General features: G+C 43.2%; 2 protein-coding genes across 5 annotated transcripts in view; one reads left to right on the top strand and one right to left on the bottom strand.

Moving 5' to 3' along the window:
- Positions 1 to 2,072, bottom strand: part of slc1a7b (solute carrier family 1 member 7b) — a 38,450-nt gene extending 36,378 nt beyond the window's left edge. Inside the window, exon 1 of the mRNA XM_069719701.1 lies at positions 1,813 to 2,072. Within this exon, the coding sequence (XP_069575802.1) occupies positions 1,813 to 1,953 (141 nt within the window). The 5' untranslated portion in view covers positions 1,954 to 2,072. The remainder of the gene's footprint in view (positions 1 to 1,812) is intronic.
- Positions 2,073 to 20,310: 18,238 nt separating this feature from the next.
- Positions 20,311 to 25,835, top strand: part of cunh19orf44 (chromosome unknown C19orf44 homolog) — a 9,147-nt gene continuing 3,622 nt past the window's right edge. For 2 of the 4 annotated variants that reach the window (XM_069719697.1, XM_069719695.1), the window contains exons 1-8: positions 20,311 to 20,629; positions 21,714 to 21,848; positions 21,986 to 22,131; positions 22,239 to 22,725; positions 22,985 to 23,342; positions 23,744 to 23,814; positions 24,970 to 25,483; positions 25,585 to 25,659. In XM_069719697.1, the coding sequence (XP_069575798.1) occupies positions 20,534 to 20,629; positions 21,714 to 21,848; positions 21,986 to 22,131; positions 22,239 to 22,725; positions 22,985 to 23,342; positions 23,744 to 23,814; positions 24,970 to 25,483; positions 25,585 to 25,659 (1,882 nt within the window). In that variant the 5' untranslated portion in view covers positions 20,311 to 20,533. Of the gene's footprint in view, positions 20,630 to 21,713; positions 21,849 to 21,985; positions 22,132 to 22,238; positions 22,726 to 22,984; positions 23,355 to 23,743; positions 23,815 to 24,969; positions 25,484 to 25,584; positions 25,660 to 25,835 lie in introns of all 4 variants that reach the window. The other 2 variants (XM_069719696.1, XM_069719694.1) reach the window with 1 other exon arrangement.

Raw genomic sequence — 25,835 nt, 5'->3', positions numbered from 1 at the left:
AGTGCAAACCCTTTACCATTTAAAAACAGTCCTCGTGTGTCCACTGGAACAGTGAAAATGTTTATTTGTTTGTTTGTTTTATTTTTTGCTGTATTCATGCATTATTCAAACTGTCTACCAAATGTGCTTGGTGGAAGTGACTGGAAACTAAGTCCACAGTTTTGTGGTTGTGTCTTCCTCCTATCTGAGCTGCAGTGGAGCTTTCGTACACAAAGAGAGAAGTTCATACTCAGCATTACTGGATTCTGTCCACTTCATGTTGAAGCCTCACATTAACTTCAGCTACATCTTGGATTTAGACTGAACAGACTGCAGGTTTTCTCTCTATTCAGTTACATTTACAGGGCCTCATGGAAAGGCTTGTTTAAATGTGCCGTTTACATGTACGGATGTGAGTTTAGTTTTAAAATGGACTCGTGAAAATGTGAATACAATAACTTTAAAGATGGGAGCATAATCTCATCCCACACTGTCACACATTATGATAAATATTCAACCCAAAGGACAAATAGTCAGGTACAGTCTGGTATTTCTTGCAACCCCAGTGAAGTTTCAAGTAGAGATATGAAAGTTGAACAATGTTTACTTGCACAGCTTGAGTTTGTTGTTTCTTTGTGCTGGGGGCTTAAAATATTTACAACAAATGTTGCTTCCTTTGTAGGTTTCGACAGACACATCACTGCAGTTTGAAAGTCTACAGAGATTTAAAGATTTTTCAAAATCACGTCTACTTTTATTGACGTCAAAGAAAAGTCTGTGAAGTTTTATGATTGCAAAAATAACACCCTGGCATCTTTTGCAATGAAGCATCAATGTGATGTTCAATGACATATTAACCTTGTGCAATTTTACAATTTATAAACTGATGTTCATGCTGTAATGCCGTGAATAGGAACCGGTTGCTGCCTGAGAGGTATGGAAACAAAATCCGATGTTAAAATGCAGTAAAGGTGACAAATTACAAATTCAACTTGAGTAAAATTGCAATATCAAGTATAATCAGCTAAGAATACTAAAATTGTCAAATAATGAAAGTACTTCTACAGATATTTTGTCGCTGACATATTACTATGTTGTTTTATTAATCATGATTCAGGTGTTTTACTGTTGTAAGTGGACAGACTGGAGCTCATTTAACTACTATATAGTTCGGTAATTTAGTTATTTAGTTTATTTGAGCCTTGAACCTCAAACATAGGCCAGTATGGCCCAGTGACAATGGAGAATGTAATAAATAGGAGCACAGAGTGAGCATGTTCAGTTCTGATCAGGTTTTTGGACTATCCTGTTTTTTGTTGCTTCTTATCCTGGTTTTAAAAAAACAGGATATGCTAGAAATCTGCGAGAGGTCCCAGGTTCACATCCCGGACGAGCCCCCACTTTGTGACAGCCCGGCTCAGAGGAAGGACAAAGAGGAGAGGACAAGACATGCCTTTTAAAGAAAGACTTATTAAATAAAACAAATGAAACCATTTCAATCTAAAATATATAAATCTGTAACATCAGTAGTGTTTTGCGTGTAGATTGAGGTGTGTTGAGCAAAGTAAGCACAAAAAGCAAGCCTAATCTGTACCACGTGTACACACATCATCAGAGACCAGGGTACTGTTACAATCATGTTTACAGGGACATGAAGAGGACATTTCATGCTCCGTGTAAACACTGTAACCTGAATATGATCAAAACCAAGAAAAGCAGGATATTAGTGTGCATGTAAGTACACTCAGTGTGACACTCCGTTGGTGTTAGCGGCTCAGGGACAGGACTCTCTGCATGACGTCACACTAGGTCAAGGGGAGGAGACAGACTGACCTGCTCTGTGAGACGCCGTGTCCTCAGGAAGAATCCCAGAAGACAGCCGATGACCACGGCCAGCACCGACATGATGAGAAGCCCGTTCTGTTTGCAGACATTCTTCACCCTTACCCACACTGCATCCAGAGCCACGGCCATCGTGAGTCACCTGTCCCACGCCCTTTCAGACACCCATAAATGTGGCCAACCCAAAGCTTTAAAATCCAGGTGTGAGGATGAAAGCAGAGGAGGGAAAAAAACCAATAAAGAATGAAGGAAACTCCAGGACAGGACGAGAAGCTGTGTGAAATATCCAATCCGATGTTTCAGAACACCTTCGGGCTCAGCATCCCTCTCGTCGTCACACTGCCGAGATCTGCACTGAGCTAGAAGGATCCTCTCACTTTCCAGGCATCCCCTCCCACTCTGCTCCACCCGTCAACCTCCCTGAGTGCGCTGACCCACTGCCATGGGGAGGGAACAGCTGGCAACATGTCCCCGGGGGTTAACATCACCAATCCTGTTAGAGCCCTGCTGTATTAAACAGGTCTGAAGCTGGATTAAAGATCCATGAACAATTTAACAAAGGTTAGCAGAGCAGCTTCTCAGGCTTCTGCTACTCTGCTTCTCCTACTCGGACAGGACACTGCAGTACGTTGTGGTTTATAAGCTACTTTTTAAAGCACAAACACTCAATGTTGGAAAAATCAGCAGGTTGTCGATCACTCAGCTCCAAAATGAGAATTAATAACACAATACTGACAAATGTGATGAGAATAGATCTGCAATTCTGCACCAACAGTCCACAACATTAAAATAAAAAGTTATAGGGGTTGTCATGGAGATAATATTGGGAAATTTCAGCACTTTCTGTCCCGGTTTCTATAGACCACGCAGGACCCCAGGACATGTGTCCATGTTTGACAATTCTATCAATCGTCCACTCAAGTTTATCAATTAATCCAAAGCCTAAACTTAGTTATAAATCATTTGAGAGTCTGACTCTTCGTCTCTCACCCAAACTGGAAAGCAGAGAAACGGATTCTATTGTTGTTGTTTATCTCCTACCTTATTCAGAGTTTCTAACTGAATTCTGACTTTTGATCAGATTTAGTGCTGAGTTCAGATAAAGTGATGATAGCATTCATGTTGACGTGGACAACGACAGCCTCAGTTCTACTTTCAGCTCATTATTAGATTCTATAGGCTTTTATCAGAATGTAAATAAACCCCGTCACCGTGGTAACCACACCCTCCATCTGGTTCTGTCGTATGGGATGGAAACTGAAAATGTAATAGTATTTACTCAAAACCCTGTTTTGTCGGACCACTTCTTATTAACATCTGAAGTTACAATAATGGACGACACAGCATGTGGGAATAAATCCCACTACAGTAGATGTCTGTCAGATGATGCCGTGGCCAAGTTTAAGGAAGCAGTTACATGTTTATCCTCTTCGATGCCGTGTGTTAAAGCAGTGGAAGACATCTACGTTGATCTTAGTCCCACACAAGTGGATCATCTGGTAGAAAAAACTGCAGCATCTCTGCTACAACTCTAGATGATGTCGCCCCTCTGAAGAAGAGAGTCATGAACCAGAGGAAGTTGTCTCCGTGGTACAACTCAGAACTACGCTCTGCTAGGCAGCGACTAGAAAGATGGAAAGGAAATGGAGTTCCACTAATTTAGAAGAATTTCACCTGCCTGGAAGGAGAGTCTAATATTATATAAGAAAGCTCTTCGTAAGGCCAGGACTTTATATTATTCATCATTAATAGAGGACAACAATAACAACCCCAGGTTTCTTTTCATCACTGTAGCAGGCTGACAAAGAATCCCAGTTCTGTTGAGCCCTCTGTTCCTTCAGCTCTCAGCAGTAATGACTTCATTAACTTCTTTACTAATAAAATTCTTACTATCAGGGAGAGAATCGGGCCGACCCTTCCTGACACCATCACTGATGTGTTGCTAAGCAACAGCAGCCCTGAAAGCAACTGTAGGACCAGATGTAAACTTGGAACATTTCTCTCCTGTTGATCTCTCTGAGTTAACTAGAATTATTTCTTCATCTGGATCCTCTAGCTGTCTGTTAGATCTCATCTCAACTAAACTTTTTAAGGAAGTCTTCTCTTTAATTAATACTTCCATATTAGATCAGATCAACCTATCTATTGTAACTGGTTATGTACCGCAGGCTTTTTTAAAGTGGCTGTAATTAAACCTTTACTTCAAAAGCCGACTCTTAATCAGCTGTTTTAGGAAACTACAGACCAATTTACAACCTGACGTTTATTTCTAAAATCCTTGAAAAAGTTGTTTCAAATCAACTTTGTGATCATTTACAAAGGAATGATCTGTTTGAATATTTTCAGGCTTTAGAGTTCATCATAGCACAGAAACAGCTCTGGTGAAAGTTACTAACTTCCTTTTATTAGCCTCAGATAATGGACTCATCTCTGTACTTGTTCTTTTGGACCTCAGTACTGCTTTTGATACGATTGATCATACGATCTTATTACAGAGATTAGAAGACGTTACGAGGATTAAAGGAACTGCATTAGATTGGTTCAAATCCTACTTATCAGATAGATTCCAGTTTGTCCATGTCAACAATGAGTCTTCCAGACAAACAAGAGTTAGTTATGGAGTTCCACAAGGCTCAGTGTTAGGCCCAATACTTTTCACTTTCTACATGCTTCCATTAGATGTCATCAGGAAGCACTGCATCAACTTCCATTGTTATGCAGATGACACTCAGCTATATCTTTCTATAAAACCAGATGAAACTAATCAGTTAGTAAAACTTGAAGCCTGTCTAAAAGACATAAAGGCCTGGATGACCAAAAACTTCCTGCTTCTAAATTCAGACAAAATGGAAGTTCTTGTACTTGGTCCTAAACACCTCAGAAACTCTTTCTGTAATCACTCAGTTACTCTAGATGATGTTGTCTTGGCCTCCAGCAAAACTGTGAGGAACCTTGGAGTTATCTTTGATGAGGATTTGTCCTTTAACCACCATAAAAAGCAAATCTCCAGAACTGCCTTCTTTCATCTACGTAATATTAATAAAATCAGGAAAATCCTTCCTCAGCGTGATGCAGAAAAACTCGTTACTTCTAGACTAGATTATTGTAATTTTTTGTTGTTATGATGTCCAAATTACTCATTAAAAACCCTGCAGCTGATCCAAAATGCTGCAGCAAGAGTACTGACGGGATTTAACAAGAATAGAATTTAAAATTCTCTTGATGACTTACAAAGCTCTACATGACCAGGCTCCATCATATCTTAGAGATTTTATAGAACCATATAATCCCAGCAGAGCACTTCTCTCTCAGAACGCTGGTCTACTTGTGGTTCCTAGAGTTTCCAGAAGTAGAATGGGAGGCGGAGCTTCACATTTCAGGCTCCTCCCCTGTGGAACCAGCTCCCAGTTTGTGTTGGAGAGGCAGAAACCCTCTCTAGCTTTAAGATTAGACTCAAAACGTTCCTTTTTGATAAAGCCTATAGTTAGGGCTGGCTCAGGTAGACCTGAACCAACCCTTAGTTATGCTGTTATAGGCCGAGGCTGCTGGGGGACCTCGTTACATGCTGAGCTTCTTTTCTTTCCTCCTACTCTTTAACTGACTCATACTTCACCATCTTTTTCTCTCCCATAGTTTCTTATTATTATCTGTTGTCTCCATTCAGTTCCTTCGATCGCGTAGTTTCTCTTCTTTCTTTTCCAGATGTCCCGTCATGGAGCTGCATGTCTCTGCTCTGCGCTTGTCATCTCCACCAACAGTTTTTCTCTTGTATCTCTATGCTGTCCTTTTCTCTCTCTGCTCTCCTCTCACCCCAACCGGTCGAGGCAGATGGCCGCCCACCTCAGTCTGTAGATTTTGGAACCTCTGGCCCCAGCTCCTCTCAGATACCACGGACACCAGAGAAACAGACTCCGCCTCTCTCCATGCTTTTAAGAGGTCGAGGTGGTAGAGCTGTGTAGCTCCGCCCCTGTCAGATCGCACCACCTCATAGTCGACGTCCCCTACTCGCCATGTGACCACAAAGGGCCCTTACCACTTGGCGAGGAGTTTTGAGCTGGAAGACCTAATTTCTACTGACACCACCAGATAATCGTGAACATCCCCATGCACACACCTAATCTTCATCCACAATGCCTCCACCAATGCCCCGGGCATAACCAGACTCTGGCGAATCATAGACTGTGTACAGCCCAAATCCACCAGTGCCTGATGTGTACCCCCATGGATCCTTACCGGAACGCAGTACGTCCTCCTGGACTGGGGGAGGGTGTTGGAGGGCCGGCAACCCGGACCGTCTGTCCCAATTCCATTAGTGGCTGCCCACATCTCCAACACTCCTGCCCTAACTGTTGTGGTCCCCCCTGTAGGTCGGGAAGAGTGCCGGGGCCAGCTGGGCTCGAGGAATCGAGGAGCTGGGGTGGGGGGGGTTAGCGACCGCAGAGTTGGCAGGGGGCCGAGCCACACTCTGCTGCGGGATCCTCCTCCGTGGCGCGGGAATCGGTCGGGCTGGAGCTGGTGGCCGACCGCCATCCCCTTGCCCGCTGGGATGGACCGCGAGGTGGTCCTCGGCAAGTGTGATGGCGGCCTCCAGCGTCACAGGACGGTGGCAGCAGACCCATGCCGATGCCCTGGCCGGCAGCCCCAGGACCGCTGTCTGCGCCTCCCCCGTTAGGAGCGGCAACAGCTGTACCGCCCAGTTTGTCGGTGGCCAGCCGCATGCCCCCGCCATCGCCAATTTTTTTTTTTTTTTTTATTTTTTATTTTATACACTTTATTAATCCCCGAGGGGAAATTTCTTTACAACCCACAGGATGACACAGGAGATCATTCCAGATACAAGAGATCGTTCTAGATACAGGAGATCATTCCAGATACAGGAACGTATGAATTTCCCTTTGAGGGAAATCTATCTATCTATCCATCCATCCATCCATCCATCCATCCATCCATCCATCCATCCATCCATCCATCCATCCATCATCCCAAAAGCATTGGAGTATGTATTTGAGTCATTTTACATGATTGTGTGTTTATTTGCATTCAGTGTGATTCTGTTTTTCTTTATTTTTGATCTATGTGGTCGATCTGCATCTCATGTGTAATCATTTGGATCTCTCTGTGGTATTTCTTTTTTTATCTATTTGAGGTTGTTTTAAATTACTTTGTGGTCATTTAAATAATTTTGTAGTCCTTTGTCTGATTTCCAGGAAGAAATGCCTCCAACCTCTTCAGACTGGGGCTCTGATCCATCCTCCTCCTGGGCCTTTAGCCTGTGTGCTTGTTCTGTTAATCCAGCCGTTAACATGAGTGATGACAGTGAAAATCAATCTTTAATTTTACAATAAGAGCAATTTAGTGTAAAATGTGTAAAATGTCATTGAATTTTATAGTTATATGGTGCCAAATCACATTGTAAGTCACCTCGGGCCACTTTACAAAGTAGGATTCTTACATTATAAATGCACTTACTGCCTTAAAATCATTTGATTCATGTCAAATTAGATTGTGTACTGTTAGAGTGACATGATTTATGCTGCTGACTCAGACTCCCTTCACCCCGGCCTGCAGTCACAGATCTTCCCCAGGTGGAGGCTGCATTCGGTGAGGACCAGTGATTGCCCTGATGAGATCAGACCCCACCCTAGTCTGGGCCTCCCTCCTGATTGGATGGCTTCCTTGCAGCCTGCACCAGGGCTGATGTGGCTATCAAATTGAACGGCCTCATTCTCAGCCAGGTTGTGCTGAAGGTCACCTACCAGACATCTAAAATAGAACTGTGAAGAAGGAACTCTGAGACTGAAACTTCCATCTGCCCATCCAGTTATCTCTACCTACTTTATCCTAGAGAGGGTCATGGGGTCGGAGGCTGGAACACCATGGACAGGTCACCAGTCCATCACAGAAAGACAGACAACCATTCACACCTATTAATCTGTGATCAACCTGCACACACATAGTTAGACTGTGGGGGAAGATGATGCAGGCACAGTGAGAACATGCAGACTCCACATAAAGAGGTTTGAACCCAGAATCTGCTGCTGTGAGACTACAGAGCTAATCACTGCACAGAGAAAAGAACACAACAACATCCTGCAGACCGTTTACTGTGAAGAGAAAGGGTCCAGTTTTCACTTGTGGTTTAGTCATTATTGTCTCCCTGTGAGGGGAATAGGCAGCAGATAAGCTGCATTGTTCAGATGTGGCAGTGACTCATTGACAGTTTGGTTCTCTGTGTTTTCCTGAGAGAGAGGAGGGAGTCTGTGGCCACTGCTGCTCTGATTTTCTACGGCCCAGTGTTGAACATTTTTATCTCTGTTGGCTCTGCTCATCCAGCTGTGTGCTGCAGCTGTATGTATTTAAAGAATCACCTTCCTCTGCTGCTGGTAGAGTATTGAGGTGGTGTGTGTGAGGGCTTTACAGTTAAGATGGATGTATGAGAATAGCTAAAGGATTAGCAGAAATGCATTTAACAGGACTTTCACAGGCACAGTAGCTGTCGGTATAATGGAGCTCTCACAGGAGGTCTATCACAAATTTCTCTGATTTGCTGACACAGCTGTCGACTGTCTGCTGTGGATGTTCGTCTGTGGCAAATATGCTCGTGAGGAGTTTTCAAAACCACACTCACTGTTGATTGAAATATAATCAAGTTCATTACACTCATTACCATAATTCATATCAATTATTGTTACGATGGTACAGAGTGGCCAAAGAGAGAAACTTTTTCTTCAACGTGCCCACGAATGACTTAATTGTGCACACGAAAAAGCATTTCGTTCGCATGTTTGAATTAATTTGTGTTCATGAGATAAGTTTCTAGAAAGAGACAGCACAGAACAACAGGCTTTCTCCTCTCAGGATGAAGTGCACTGCACCTGCTTCAAGTGTCAGTTGAAAGTCAGTAGCATCCTCAGAGTTAGCATTATTGCCAACGATATAATCCACAAGCTCTTGTCAATTAGTCCGACTGGCTGCGATGGCTAGGCTAACAACAAAGCTGCCCTTGACTGTCCCTGCCGGCCTTCATCACCTTTAACGCCAGACAAATGTTGATAAAGTTCCTGAACTCCTGATTGTCCGGTCCAGTGTCCAGGCCTGAGACAAATGTCTGTCACAACAGCTCCCTGGTCTTCCATCGTCTTTGTACTCTGACACGCTCTGCTCTCAGAATTGTACAAAATTCAGTTCATTAACGATTTACTGAGGAAGAGAAAAACATTTTCTCTTTGCTATCTGAAATAAAATTCCAATTAAAACCTTTATGAAAGTTCTTCCAAAGGGAGGCAGAGGACAGATAGTCATACCAGCAGCACTGATGGAGTGCTGTGAGAAAACTTTACCAACAAAAACACTTAAAGTAAAACACCACACTGATCAAATGTGCCAGACCAAACCACATCAATGAAAAGTGAGTGAACGCTGACTGAAGGACTCGACCTGCTGAAACACACAAACACACACATTAAAAGACTTAACTTTGTCAAATCTATTTCACAAGGAGTATAAAAATGGAGATAAATGAGGCCTAAAATACCCAAATAATACAAAAACAAACAGCAGTCAGTGCTCTCCCTGTAAAACTGAGCATTGTTACCAACTTGCTTTGTGGGAATTAATCTTTTAATCTAATCCATTACAGCTAACAGCCATCCATCGCTTCAGGCTTTATACCTTTAAAGAATTATTGCAGACACACTATAAAACTGATTAGAAATACAATAAGTGTTTGCACGCCTGCAGCAAATAACACAATCAGATTAATACAAAACATAGTTGTTGATGAGAACTACATGTTTTGACTACCAAAGCCACAAATGAACAGAACAGTCTCGTTCACTACAAATCCGTCCTCCACACCTGCTGACCACGAGCCTCCTCGTTAGTTTGTGCCTTTCTCCTGATTGGCTGTTGGCCCCCAGCATGGCTCCCTGCACCCTAACCACATAATGGACGAGCTGATTTGTTCATTCGCATCGCATAGCTCATAAGAGTTGAATTAGACATAAAAGTATGAGCAGGCCTTTGGAAGTTTGAGACCAGTTTGATCGACAGCAAGTCATCTGCTGTAGCAAGAAGCACTTTTCTATTTCTAAAAGTATTGTGTATCATTGCTGATGATAATGTACACTTTTATGACACGACTCCTCTTCTTTGACAGACTAGTGTCCCATTATATATATTATACAGAACAAAAATAAATCTCATTACACTAGGCTAACATTAGCTCCATTAATTGTTGCAGCGCCAATATTTGCTCAGGGCACATTGTATGTAAATTGTATGTGGAAAAGGGGCGGTACCTCTGTACCTGAAGTGAGCCAATCAGACACGTATTGATCTTGGCGTCTCTGGCCACCATGGGAAATGGAAAAATTGAAGTTAATTGGTTTCTTTATATATATATATATATAAAATGGAGGGGGAAAAAACATCAGCTTTCAATTTTTGTGTACATATATATATATATATATATATATATATATATATATATATATATACATATAAAACGGAGGGGGGAAAAAAATCAGCTTTCAATTTTTGTGAATACTGAAAAAGAGAAAAATGAAATAATGACCTGCACTGTAAAAAGAAACCTATAGAATCTACTCAATAAAAGTGAATGTAACAATTTGCACTCAGTTTGTTTGGGTGATTTCCCCCCTTGTTTTGAGTAAAAAGTACCTACATTTAACAGCTATGACACACTAAAAGAAATTAGGTAAAGTCTACTTAATATTTCTCAATACAACACAACTGATTACTTAAAAAAGAGAGTAATATAAACTCTTAATTTATCATCAAAAGTAAATCAATAAAAATGAAGCATTCGCTATTCAGAAAAGGTAAGCGTTACTTAAAAAATGATTGCCAGACACAGGAGTTGATCTTGTCAATTACTTTTTATTTAACAAAGGTTACGAAAGGACTCTCTTAATTCAGCAGAAACCAAGTGTCTTGAACACTTCAAATTTGTTTGTGTGCATAAGAACTAAGACCAAAATATAGAAACAAATCCAGAATTGGAAGCTTCTTGAGATACTCATGGTCGAGGGCATATTTTTATGTTTTTTATTTGCCAAATTAAATGGAATAATTGAATGATCAGATGATGCATGGACCGTTTTGTAAATTGCTTTATAATCATTAAAATAAATAAATAATAATAATCAAGTCTTTAGCTGTTTTTTATTATAATCATTCAATCATTTTCTATCAAGCTTTGTTTGTGTATTATTTCTGTTTTTTTAATGTGAAGTACTCTGAATTACTTGCACTGCATGTCTTGGCTGATTTTAGTGCTATTAAATGTGTTGGTAGGTAAATATTTTAAACCTGTACTGAGTAGTTTCCCTGTTTTTTGTTTCTGTGCTAAGCTAGGCTAATGAACTTCCAGCTTCATTTAACACACACACACACACACACACACACACACACACACACACACACACACACACACACACACACACACACACACACACACACACACACACACACACACACACACACACACACAGAGAGAAGAATCACACTGATGTTCTTATCTATGTTGTGAAAAAAACACAAATATGAGTATTTTCCAAAACTTTATATTTAGTTCTTAAGCACCTCAAACTGGCATCAGTGCAGCAGTTTCTGGGTCATCAGGATGCTTTCAGCTGTGAGTTCTGCTGTGTGTTCGTCCAGCACTGAAGTGTTCTGCTTGCTGCAGAGATTTGATGTAATTTATTTATTTCACTCAGTTTTAATCTTTCGTTTCCCCACAGCTCAAGTGAATCAGGTCGCTTTGTCCTTCAGTCTGTTGTCGTGATGACAGCATGTAGTCAGGTCACACCGAATCAGGTTGACAATTAAAGTCCTCCTTTTCAGCAGTGCCTTTGGGCAAGGGGTGCATTTAGATCATGGATTCATATGGAGAAAAACAAACGATGTAGATAAGATGAATATTTATTATGGCTGTGAGTCACGTGCAAAGTTAGCATACAACACTCCTCCACACCCTCCTCACTTTATTTCGCAGTCCACCTTGAAGACTCATGAATGACAGTGAGTGCACTGGCGTGTTTCTCGGTGTGCCTGGCGAGAGCTGCATATGTGTGAGTAAAATATGCGCTCGTGATGGGATCACATGTTTTGCCAGACTCCATGGTCACTAATCCCTCTCTTTTGCCAATATTTCCACTCTATCTGGTTTCATCAGGCCGGGATTACACAGGATTAGACAACCTCCCAGAAGATGACATGCCTTCATTCATTAAAACCCCAAATGCAGTTGCTCACACGCCTCCAATTCGGCCAAAATGCACCAATTACACCCGAAACCAGCGGCACATATAGCTCACATGGTGGAATAGCTGTGGCAGATTAAATTATGCATGTGAAGTATAGCTGTTTTGATCAGATTGTTGTCGCATGTGCTCTGTGATTATATAATGTAGTGCTGGTAACAGCACGGGGTCCTGATGTCATCAGGGTAGGAGTGATATTGAGGTTGTAGTTGAACAACCTCAGTCAGCCCTTTATCTCGGAGCAGCAGGCAATCAGTCTGCAGAGTGGGCTGCTTCTCTGTGCACATGGAAGGAGGTGAGAGTGGGATGCAAACCTTTTCAAAAAGACTCCAGCACATAATTTATACTTTTGTACTGCAACAACAAAACAATTTAACATAAAAAAAGATACAACCTCATTTTTAAAAAAAAGTTGGGAAAGCAGAATGCAAATCACATAAACCCATTTTTAATTTAATTATCAAATGTTGAAATGAACAATTTTTGTTTTGTTTTATGAAAAATATATTCTTATTTTGAATTTGATGGCAGCAACACCTTTTAAAAGCAGTTGGGATAGGGTCATGTCTAGGTGTTGCATCACCTCTTCTTACAGCTGAGGACACCGGTTTCTGGAGTTTTGAAAGTGAAATGTGGTTCCATTTTTGCCTTCCTTTGTTGTATTGTTCATGTCCTGATGCTCCAGATGTTTCCAATGATTGACAGGTCTGGACTGCAGGAGGCCAGTTTATCAGCGGACTCTTCTACTAGAGAACCATGCTGTTGGAATATGTGCAGAATGTGGTTGGACGTTGTTCTGCTGAAATAAACAAGACCTTCCCTGAAAGAGACGTTGTCTGGATGGCAGCATATGTTGCTCCAAAACCTGAATATCTCATTCAGCATTAATGCTTCCTTCCAGATGTTCAAGCTACCCATGCCATGTGCACTAATGCATCCCTGTACCATCACAGATGCTGGCTTTAGAACTGAGCTGATAACAAGCTGGATGGTCCCTCTCCTCTTTAACCTGGAGGATGCAGCATTGATGATTTCCCAAAAGAATTTCAAATTTTGATTCATCACACCACAGGAGAGATTTCCACTCTGCCTCACTCATCTTAAATGAGCTGTGTTCACAGACAGTGGTTTTCAGGTTTTCAGAAGTGTTCCTTAGCCCGTGGAGTGATTTTCAACACAGAGTTGCGTGTTTTTTAAGCATTGCCACCTGAGGCCCCGAAGATCACAGCCATCTGAATTTGGTTTTCGGCCTTGTCTCTATATGTGCTCAGTAAACAACACATCCTGAGTCTTATCAAGGTTGAGACCAGGACCCAAAATCACAACTTTGGATTCCAATCAGTTTATTTGAAATCAAACTTCACTTCAAAGAGTAGGTTCAAGGCAACAAAAAACAGGCAGGCAGACAAAGCAAAGGTACCAGTCAAAACCCAAAAGACACACACGGTAAAAAAATAGACATGAATGTCAGAACGTGGGAAAACACAAAGACAATCCGGCACAGAGCAAAACAGACCACTATGTTGTGAACAGAACATCTCTACCAACTCAACACAGTTCTATCAACTGGAAAAAATGGAATAAAAGACGTAGTAACTCAACCCATTTTAAGTTACGATTACTTTTTGGGGGGGAAAGGTTTTTAGGCAAAAACATGAATTTTGAAGAACATGAATGTTTGCATTTTCTTTTTCTCCAGATGTAAAAACCTTTCCATCAGTTCTTCTTTAATTGTTCTTTTTCAAGTGTGCCCACCATACCAGAGTCCTTTTCTACATCAGGTAGTTTGTGATAACTTACATAGAAAGTATTTCTAGTTTTTAATTTCATGTGACATTATTATATGAATTTGTAAAATTATTACAAAATGTCAGATTTGTGTGTCGTTTGTTTGAGTATATCATCATTACTCTTGTTTCAAAGAGGATCAAGTGTTTGCTTGTCCAGATATATAAAAACAAAAAACGAACACATTTCCATATGATGTTCTTTCTTCATCACCACTGCATACACAGCGAGGTTTAACAACGGTCTCTCAACAAGGACAACGAGAGCTTATTCATCCTTTTCTAGGTAAAACTGGCAGCTCAGATTCTCAAAAGAAATGCTTGTCACTTTTGTTCAGAAATGTCGTTTGACTTGTCATGCTTACCTTGTCTCTATAAGAGTGAGGTCAGAGTAAACTGTTTTCCTTTCTCAAGGTGACAAAAATGAGCATTCCATTTTTTTGCTTCACACCAGCCCGCTGCAGGATACATGCTGCAGCCGGCATCACACCAAAGCATTGTGCACACGTCAGCGCACTTACACTGTGTCAGTGTCCAGTTTGGTCTTGTATAGGTGTGAAAACTAAAGTGCCCGAGGGTTTAGGCACTAACATCCACATATAGGTTGAGGATGAGCTCATGGTTTGGATTTAAAAAGTAATTTCACATACAGTAAGTAACCTTACGGACCGCACGCCAACGTAAGTCACTATGTTCCTGAGATAAAAATGCTTAGTGCACAACTTAAAAGAAACCCACGATGCCTTTTAATTACTCAAACACCAGCTGTCTGAGTGAAAATCCTGTGTTTGTTCCATCTAACATCTCCGACAGACCCACCTTTCTACTCGGTATCCTCTGGTGGACTGAAGTGGATATACAGCGGGTAAAATACGTTTTGAACACATCACAATTTTTCTCAGTAAATATATTTCCAAACCTGTTATTGACATGAAGTTTTCACCAGATGTTGGTAACAACCAAAGTAATCCATACATGCAAAGAAACCAAAACAAATAAGTTCAGAAATTAAGTTATGTGTAATAATGTGAAATGACACAGGATAAAAGTATTGAACACACTTACTGATATTTATTTCATACTTTGTACAAAAGCCTTCGTTGGTAACGACAGCTTCAAGACGCCTCCTGTATGGAGAAACTAGTCGTCTGCGTTGCTCAGGTGTGATTTTGGCTGATTCTTCCACAAACAGTCTTTAGATCTTGAAGGTTCGTGGGCCTCTTTTATGAACTCTGATCTTCACTTCTTTCCACAGATTTTCAATTGGATTGAAGTCAGGTGATCGGCTGGGCCGTTCTAGCAGCTTTATTTTCTTTCTCTGAAACCAATGAGTTTCCTTGGCTGTGTTTGGGATCATTGTCCTGCTGAAATGTCCAGCCTCGTTTCATCTTCATCATCCTGGTGGATGGCAGCAGATTTTGATCAAGAATGTCTCGGTGAGGTTTGCCAGTACCGTATGCTGAAAGCAGCCCAAGTGGTCCTTGTCTCTTGGATAACTCTTCTGATAATTCTTTTCACTCCTCTGTCAGAAATCTTGTGAGGAGCACCTGGTCGTGGCCAGTTTATGGTGAAATGATGTTCTTTCCACTTCCAGATTACGGCCCCAACAGGGCTCACTGGAACATTCAGAAGTTTAGAAATGCGTCTGTAACCAACCCCATCAGTATGTTTTGCACCAATAAGGTTGTGAAGGTCTTGAGAGCTCTTTGGTTTCACCCATCATGAGATGTTTCTTGTGTGACACCTTGGTCATGAGACACCTTGTTATAGGTCATCAGTTGGGACTGAACCAGCTGATATTAATTTGCACTGATAAGGGACCGGATCACTTTCTATTTACTGTTAGATTTCAGCTGTTGTCTTTTTGCACCTCCCTTTCTTCATGTGTCCCATACTTTTTCCCTGTATCATTTCACATTATTACACATAACTTAATTTCCAAATTCATTTGTATGTATGGATTATTTGGGTTGTTACCAACATCTGGTGAAAATTTCATGTCAATAGCACCTTTGGAAATATATTTACTGAGAAAAATGTTGATGTGTTCAAAACGTATTATACCTGCTGTACATGCTTTAGTGTGACACCCCCCTCCCCCCAACCCGCCTTACTGCTTGATATAGTGTGAATCCTTTATTGTATGAACCACAAGAAATCAAAGTCAGATTAAGCTCACGAGCCCTGTGGAAATAAGTAGTGGCATAAGATAGAGACAGCGACAGCGAGAAACAAAGTTTGTTGTCATAGTTTTTGTTTACTGAAGCTGAAAGAAAATAATTACTGCACATTTCAGGCAATGCAAAGGCAGAGAGCAGTAACAACAATTTTGGGGTTAATGGTTAAATCCGCCTTCGTGTTGTTGTTTTTTTGGCATAAGAATTACCTCCTTTTTTCATGTACAACAAGTGCAATCTTACTTATTTTCCTATAACCCACTAGACAGGGAAGTCCAAAAAAACTTTAAAGCCATTTCCCCGGTTTTACCTTTTGCGTAGTTACTACAGATAGACCTTGTGGGGCACTATTATTATATCATGTAAAAAAAAAAGGAACAACAAAGCAAAACTGTGAAGCAAGTTGATGTGTCAAAGTTTTGACTGCTCCAGTGCATCTTTTATATATGTTGAATTTTAATTTAATTCAAAAGGTTTTATCCAGTTCCGGACGACCTTTCTGTCAGCTTGGTGAGAAAAGAACTGGAGTGGTGAAGCTGAGCTGATGGCTGGAGGGATCAGAGAAAGTGTGAAAAGAGGCTTCGTGACGGCCATCCACAAATCAACGGGCGACGTCGCTGCTGGTTGCCGCCTGTCAAAGACACCAGAGTTTCTGTTTGACTTGGGGGGGGGGGGCACTGTCAGGATTCCTGTCTGCTCCTCTGTTTTGTCCCCAATCACCTCTCCTCATGTTTTCTGTCAGTCCCCTGTCTGTTTGTTATTGTGTCCCCATGTGTTCTGTGTCCTCCTCTCCCCACCTCCTGTCACCTCCCATGGCCACGCTCCTCACCGGTCTCAGCAGCTGCCACCACTCTCCCTGATCACCACCTGCAGGTGGCTCATTCCCCTGATCACCTCCCCGGACTATATGTACCCTGCTCCTGCAGTCATCTGGTGTCGGTCCATACTGAGAGTTCCTGCTAGTCACCCGTCCATCACCCGTCCATCATCTGTTCCTGTCCCTCCCGCTCCCCCTCCCGCTCTCGCTCCTCCTCCCCCCGCTCCCCCTCCCGCTCCCGCTCCCCCTCCCGCTCTCGCTCCTCCTCCCCCCGCTCCCCCTCCCGCTCCCGCTCCCCCTCCCGCTCTCGCTCCTCCTCCCCCCGCCACCCCTCCCGCTCCAGTACCGGCACCCTGTTTCTGCTTCCAGTCTGTGCTATCAGTCAGTGCTCCCAATCTCAGCTGATCGCCGAAACTACAATCCGGTTCTCGTTACATGTGGGCGGTGCATAGCAATTCCCGGTCAGATTGAGTCCGATTGAGTCAGATTGAGTCCGATCTCGCTCCCTCCCAGCATTTCCAAATATGGTCAATTCTGGCGCCAAAATTGCAGGATGACGATGGCCAAATAAAAACATTGCCCTCTAGTGGTAGAAATAAAATCGAGTTCAGCAAAACAGGAAGTCAGGTAATGTAGTTATGGAGATGCATGAATGGGTTGATAAAACACTGTGGGGACCATTTCAAGGTTAGTGTTGTTTCTCTGCTACGCGTCTGATGGTGCACCACTCCTGGTTCAGCATGCTGAATCCACAGTGCTGTTTGCTGTTAGCTGGTATTTAGGTACAGGTGCTGCTGGACACCAGCAGACCTCTCTTGGCTGAGGATCATACTGTCACATAAGTATGTCAATTTAATACCATGTTTTAAGGTTTCAGCCTAAACCAGGATCTTTCCCCTGAACTCAACAAAACCCTGACAAAAACATGGTCACAGCATGACGGTTCAGCTGTTTATCAGTTAGCAGTGATTTTTAACAGTTTAACTGTCACCTGTAAGATCATGTGAGTCGCACCACTGAAAAAAATAACAAAATGGCTGTTTAGATTTGTGCATTTGTTGGTTTTATAGTTGGTTACTGTTCATATAAGACTGTTCTGCTGTTTTTCTCCGATAAACCTGATGATAAAAATGAAGAGTGATGTAATTTGACAGAAAACACGAGTTGACTCGAAGACTTACTTCGTGACGATTCAAATGAGCGATGTTTAGATGGCAACCACATGACACATGGAAGAAAAGGCAGTGACTCATGGTTTCATTTTAAGGGGTCTGAAAAAGCTGGGTTGCACTTATTTTGAAAAACCTGTTAAATGGAATATACAGCAATGCACACTGCAGGATCCCAATCAAGGTGGGACAGCAATGTTGAGGATACCCAGTGCCTGACATGGATATGTACACACAGCAATGGTAAGGTTCCATTAGTTAAAAGAGTGAAAGATCTTTCACCGTTTCTCACATGTTGAATTTACATCAGCAAAATTACAACTTCAGCAGTTAAGGTGCAAAAACCGCTTTAACAAAATGTGTGTGTTCAATAAGAAAGCAACAGAATCAAACGTTTGGAATTCTTCACATTTCAATGTAGATTATTTCAAAGTAAAAGTTAAATTGACTGTAGTACAAGTTACCCTGACATAGCTGCGTTCCTTCAGCCTTTAGTGAGATTCAAGAAAATGTAATTAGTGTCCGTTTCCGCTCTACTGTCTGCAGGCAGCGGGTGAATGCAGAGACCTTTGAGTTCTGCAGAAAAAGTGAGCTGTGAAAGGACTGTAGAGGTAACCTATGAGGGCACTAAAAATCTGCAGGCAGGAAAAGAGCATAGCTTTAGGAAACAAAGATGAGACCTTCCAGACACACATTACAGAAACAGCTATTGATTCTTAAATTATTTAATATTCAAGCCTTTATTCGGGTTCACAACAGCTCTGTCTAATCAGCACGGCTTCTCAACTACTATTTTACCAGATTGTCATAACATTTGGGACAGACATTCATGTTTTTCTTCAGGAGGAAATGTGGTCTCTTTGCTGATCCCTGTGTCTTTGGTCTCACGGGGCTACAACATGGCTGCAGACTCTTTCTTTAATCACGAAAACATAAATGTCATATTTCAGTGCTCTCTTCCAGCCAGTAGCATCATAATGAGAACAATAGGGGAACTACCCAGAGCCCCAAAATGAGGAGCTGTCTGACATTACAAGTGTGTTGTTTTTATCTGCAATTTTGAAGCACTACATTAGTAACAAAATAATGAACCTGCTACTATTCCAGCAGGAAGGTTCATAAAATATATTTCCACTGATACCGGCGACAAGCAGGTTTAAAGGAATGATATGATTGAAATAAAATCAAACTACTAAAAGAGACAGTAAATAATATATTATTTAAAGACAGTACTTAAAGACAGTAAGTGGATTTGTTTTCATGTTTATCTGGGTTGTGCCTTAAATTTTGATTATGCTTACTCTGTGCTGCATTAGTTGTCAGCACTTTTTGGAAAATAACTCATTAATTCTGCTTTTAAAAAAGTCCAGTGAGGTTTGGTACTTGTGTACCATGCTGCGAACAGATCGGGTCCAGTCTACATCCAGGACATGGTCCAACCTTACATCCCAGCCCGCTCCCTTCGCTCCTCCTCCTTCTCCTCCGCCTCCTCTGTCCTGGCTCCTAAATGGTAGAATGAGCTCCCCACTGACATCAGCACAGCAGAAACTCTGAGCATCTTCCACCACAAACTAAAAACACACCTCCTCTTCCTCTTCCTCCTCCTCTCCCCCTCCTCCTCCTCCTCTTCCTCCTCCTCCTCTTCCTTTACCTTGAACAGTAGAACTTTAGTATCTTAAAATAGAACTTACTGATAGAACTTTGTAGTTTGGCTTTCTTGAAGAAATTGTATTTTCTTGATTCCTGTTGTTCTGGTTTTATACCCTCATGGTTGAAATGAACTTATTGTAAGTCGCTTTGGATAAAAGAGTCAGATAAATGAAATGTAATGTAATGTAATTTTTGTAGGTGTTATAATATGTTATAATGTGTTGTATGTAAGGTTATATGTAAGGTTATATGTTATGTGTAAGGTGTTGTAATATAATATATAATAACACAAAATAATGTTTCAACTACTGTTCTTTTACTATGAAACATTGGTTTTCGCAGCGTTGTCTTGGCTCAGGATCAAATAAAGAACTTAAACATGTGAGCCAGGCTGCATATGAACAGGAAACAGTGGTTCACCGTACTACTGCTTTACCCTCGGAACAATATCAATTCAATTTCACGTACATCGGTCTATTTTCACTGGATTTGTAACAATTATACGGATTGAACTGTGGGGGGCGCTAGCGCTCCGAAGAGGATTTATCATTGAGACAACGAAGAAGACGGAAGCGGAAGTTCTTCCATGGCAACAAGGGACGCCCATAGATGCGTTTATCTGGACGCCGGAGTGATCTTGATCCACACAATAAGCAGGAGACCGGTAGAAAGGGGTCACATTGAGAACTGTCCGGTGTTGCCCAGTCGGTATTAAATGGTAGTGAGTCATGAAAGATATGCAGATGAAATTAGGACGTAGTTTTCCTTCCGTCTGATGTTAGTTAGCCAGCTAGTTACGAGCTAACGTTAGTGTCTCAGTTTAAACATGTGGAGACGAAGCGGTCGGAGCTCCGCGATGGACCGGGCTCAGGTGGTGCTGTCGGTCCGGAGGACAGGAGGAGGAGGGGGGGGGACCACACAGGTACACACAGGGGGACACAGGGATACACAGGGACACACAGGGACACACACAGGGACACACAGGGACACACACAGGGACACACAGGGGTACACACAGGTACACACAGGGACACACACAGGGACACACAGGGGTACACACAGGGGTACACACAGGGACACAGGTACACACAGGGATACACAGGTACACACACAGGGACACACAGGTACACACAGGGGTACAGGTACACACAGGGACACAGGTACACACAGGGACACAGGTACACACAGGGATACACAGGTACACACACAGGGACACACAGGTACACACAGGGGTACAGGTACACACAGGGACACAGGTACACACACAGGGACACACAGGTACACACAGGGGTACAGGTACACACAGGGATACACAGGTACACACACAGGGACACACAGGGATACACAGGGACACACACAGGGACACACACAGGGACACACACAGGGACACACAGGGGTACACACAGGGATACACAGGTACACACACAGGTACACACACACACACATAGGGACACACAGGTACACACAGGTACACACAGGGACACAGGTACACACAGGGATACACAGGGACACACACAGTACACACAGGGACACACACACACACATAGGGACACACAGGTACACACACACACACACACACACATAGGTACACACACACACAGGGAGGGACACACACAGGTACAAACACACACACACAGGGACACACACACACACACACTCAGGACAGAAGGTATTCCCACTGAAAGCTGTCCTGACGGTCCTCGTGGGGAAAGTACCAAACTCAATGTCTAAATAACAGCTGCTGTAGTTTCATTTAATCTGTTACGGTGAATCAAATCCAAGCGGATCATATATTTGGTCAAATCTCACCAATAACTATCCTACACAATTTAGTGGAGTAAAAGTACAACATATCCTTCTGAAACAGACAACCAGACACTAAGAGGACAATTATAAAGTATAATGAAATGACAATACACTTGTAAAGTACCAGTACCTTAAGATACTTCTTAAGTGCAGTATTTCATGAAGTGTTGTTCATTCGTCACACCTCTGCTTCTCCGTAGGGTTCTGTTGGTCTTTCTGTCAACGCTTTACTGTCGGACCCGAGCGACCCGACCTCCGTCAGCTCCGCTCCTGGACACGGAGACGATGATGTCATGTCTGAAAACAGCCCTGGAACGGAGCGCCGGACAAACAAGGTCCACAGGGAAAGACAAACGTGTTTGTTTGTTGTATATCGTAAGACATCGAGGTTTCCACATGAACGCAGCGAGACATCTGGGAACCTCCTATGAACAATCTGAGACTTAAACTTTGGATTTTATTCTTTGGTCAGGATCTCAGACCTCAGAGCTCTCTGGGAGGAGGAGGAGCAGGAGGAGGAGGAAGAGGAGGAAGCAGGTTCTTGAAGAAGGCGCCACCACCAACAAACAGCAGTCAGTCACCTGTCAACAGGAACCAAATGCAGCATCCTGAACCGAGGTAGAGTTCAGTGGCCATGATTCAGTATTCACTAATATGATTCAGATATTTGTAGCGCTGCTGAAACATTTCCTCTTTCATGGCTCTAATTTAAAGTCTCCTGTCAGATACGTGACGTCGTCCCAGCGCGGCTGCCGGACCGCAGCCTTAAGTAGGCTGGCTGAGATCGAGAACCGCTTCCTTGGCCGCATGCAGAACCCGGACCGGACCGGACAGGTGACCAAACCCGCCCTCGGTCTGACCTCGGACCCGGGAGTCTCAGCGCCGGCTGCAGATAGCCGGACCCCGGAGGCCCCTGTGAAACTCCCAGCGCCCTCCGGAGGGGCCCGAAGCCCGAGGGGAGGCCGTTTCCTCAAGAACAAAGCAGCTGGAGCCGATCGGAGCTCTGAGGCCGCTCCGGACAGAACGGATGTCGGAGTCGGGTCCGGGTCCAGAGCTGCCGATCCCGTCGTCCCCTCGGTGAGAGCAGTGAGTGGTGTGAGTCTGGAGAGCGATGAAGAGGACATGAGGAAGCTGCTCGGAGACTCGGCGGATTCAAACGACTGCAGCTTCTTCCGACCGGCGAGACCTTCGTACATGAAAGAGACGGACCAGGTGCTGTTTTTACAGCCTGATGGGCCTTAAACTGATCTTCATGGCATAATCCTAACAGGTGTACTGTAGTTTAGAACAAATAACCCAGGCTCATGTTCTAGGACAGTTTTAATTTGGAATAAAATATGTAATTGGAACTTCTTTTAGATGTAGATTCAGCAAAATCCTCATTGACACCGGAAACAGTCCAAACAGACAGTTAAAGGTTGACTGACTGTTATATCATCTGAAGTCATCACTGTGTTCTCCTCTCATACAGAAGCTGAGCAGGAGCAGTCGGAGACTCCCCTCTTCCCCCCATCCTCCTCCCGCAGCTGTCCCTCCTCCGTCGCCCTCCACCACAGCACCTCCTCGCTCCACCGTCTCTCCTCCTCCTCCTCCTCGCTGCAGCTCTCCTTTCCGATTCACCGGCCAGGCTCGGGCCTGCTTCAGCCCCTCTGTGCTCTCCTCATCTCCCTCTCCTCCTCCTGAGAGACCAGGCTCCTCCCACAGGACGGACAGTCCCGCGGTGTCCTCCGTGTCCGGCCACGGTGAGGTTCTGTCTCTGGAGGAGCTCTTCCCTGTGGGGCCCAGTTCTGAAGGTCCACACAGTGAGATGAGTTCAGTCTCTTGTGAAGGTGAGTTAGTCGGTCGGCGTGGTCGTTGCTACGATCAAGACTCGGTACTCAGCAGCTTTCTTCTGTCAGGCTCTCAAAATGATTGTCTGATTATTTATTCATCACTTTTCTTTAAAAAAAGAGAATGTAACCTTTGTTCATGAATCTTGTTTTATTCTTCACGCATCCCAGAGGAACAACAAGGTACATAAATGTGTACTGTGTCGAGCTGGAATAAACAGGACTGACATGATTGGATTAGCAGGACATCACAACTGCTTATAAATGTAAAGACACTTTTTCTGAGAGATTGTTTTCATTCATCCAGGAGCCGAGATCAACGGGAACTGATGTCTGTTTAAAGCCTTGTGCATCACGAGCAGCAGCGCACTGAACACTGTTGTGATCCTGTGTTATTGCAGACTTCAAGATGAACGTGATGACACTGGACGATCTCGTGCCTGCTGGCTTCAGATTGACGGCGGAGAAACAGGTGGGAGCGACAGAAAGGATTTAACAGCCTCGGAAATCTGTCTCCAATATAATGCGTAACCTTGGCCGTCGCTTTGGTGGAAGAACATCAAACCAACCCAGTTACAGTTTATCATCAGATCCATTAAGATAGAAAGAAGAGGGAAATCTACTTTGTAATTGCTCCTGATCTTCTTTTCGGCGTTTGTCACTGGAGTCTTATGTTTCTTACATCGTTTAAAATAGCTGCACAAATGGATTCATTCATATATTTGATATTATTATAAGAGTCCCATCTTATAATAATCAGCAGTTGACTCTTACACCACGTGGAGTTTTTACTGCCTTTCCCCAACTGCAGTTCATTTTGTTCACACTGCTGGGAATCACATGAGAAGTCAGGTTACTGATGTTCCATGTGGACATTATAATATGATCCAAAACCAGATCAATTATAATACCGTGACATGTGCACAGGTGTGTCCTCCGCTGTAGCCGGCGAGTGATCAGTTTAAGACATAAAAAGAAGATCAAGGGTCTGAATTGAATATGTTTTCAGTGGTGTCACGATGCAGTGAATCCAGATATTCACTCCTGGAGGACACATTCACTGTGTTTAATTTAAAACCTGGGAGGCTCCAAGCTCCTCACTAACCTCAGACTTGACTTAATGCTGAAGGTAATGAGAGTCCAGATCCAGTCCAGAACCTTCCTGCGACCAAAGATCCCCTCTGACATCATCTCTGCTAGTGTCACTAAGGGTTTCATAAACTAGCAAGCAAACTGAGACTAATAACATCTGCTCCTCAGTACAGAAGTGACCGGGTGAACAGTGTCCTGGACTCTGTCCATGTGTGTGAAAGAAGTATTATTCTCCCAGGGGCTGAACATCCAGGTGAAACTGCACCTGTGAGGTCTGTCAGTGTGGGTTTTAATTGGCCCTCAGACTGAGATCACCATTAGATACAACTGTTGTAAATCAAAGTGTAGGTCAGTCTGCACTTCATATCATAGAAGTGAGACCAGTAGGATTGTAACGTGTCCTTTAACGTCTACGAGTTGTGAAAATTGAAAATAATTTGTAGGAAAATTGAGCTGTTTGACTTTTCTGTCAGGGATCTCTTCAAAGTGCCTGAAGGACTCATCAGACTGGTGTTTTCTCCTGCTGCCCAAACAGAAAGAACTCAAACCCAGCATGCCTATTCACACCTCCCCAACCAGACATCAGCAGCTGCCAGAGGAGGAAGAGGAGGAGGAGGAGGAGGTGCTGGACTACCAGAGTGACTTTGAGAGTGAGAGCAGGACAGAGCCAGGTTACAGTGCCAGCCAGGTTTCAGAGCACCTGCAGGAGGAGGAGGAAGAGGAGGTGATATCAGAGGTCAGAGAGGAGGTGTTGCTTTCAGAAGGCTCTCGGAGGAGGAGGAGGACAAAAGACGATTATTCCAGTGCTTTCTCAGAAAAATGCTCCTGCGCCTCACGGATGTCAGGTGGCAGGTGGAGATCAAAGTCTTTCAGCAGAAGCAGAGACTCCAGATCTGAATCACCAGGCAGCTGGACTTCCTCCTCCTCCTCCTCCTCCTCTTCCTCCTCCTTCTCTCAGGAGTCCAGGAAACAAGTTCCTGCCAGGAAGGCTTTAAAAGAGGCAGCCGTACAGACCCAGCCCGATCCACTGGCCTACACATGGTCTGCAGGTCAGTCGGCCACATGTCTGTTTAAAGATGTGCTGATCATCACCACTGTTCTCTCTGTGAGGTATGAAGCTGCTGCCTATTTGTTTCTCCTCTCTCTGTAGGTGTGGCCCCTCTGAGGACCTACATGACTCCTGCAGCAGTGGTCTCTCACACTGTCAGCGCAGAAATGATCGAAGGTAAGATCCAATGAAACAGAACAAATTCACACACACAGAAAAGCAGAAAGCCATCAGACAGAGCTCATCTGCTGAGGACAAAACATTTTTAACTTTGATGCTCTGATAACAGAAAAATCTTTCAAACCTGGAAACACATGCTTATTCCTAAGGACTGAGAATGATTTTACATTTGT

The sequence above is a fragment of the Brachyistius frenatus genome, unplaced genomic scaffold (assembly GCF_029030835.1).
Source record: "Brachyistius frenatus isolate BFR_SWC_R1_liver_20210118 unplaced genomic scaffold, ASM2903083v1 Contig_221, whole genome shotgun sequence".
NCBI lineage: Eukaryota > Metazoa > Chordata > Actinopteri > Embiotocidae > Brachyistius > Brachyistius frenatus.
This window is presented reverse-complemented; position numbering and strand designations above follow the sequence as displayed.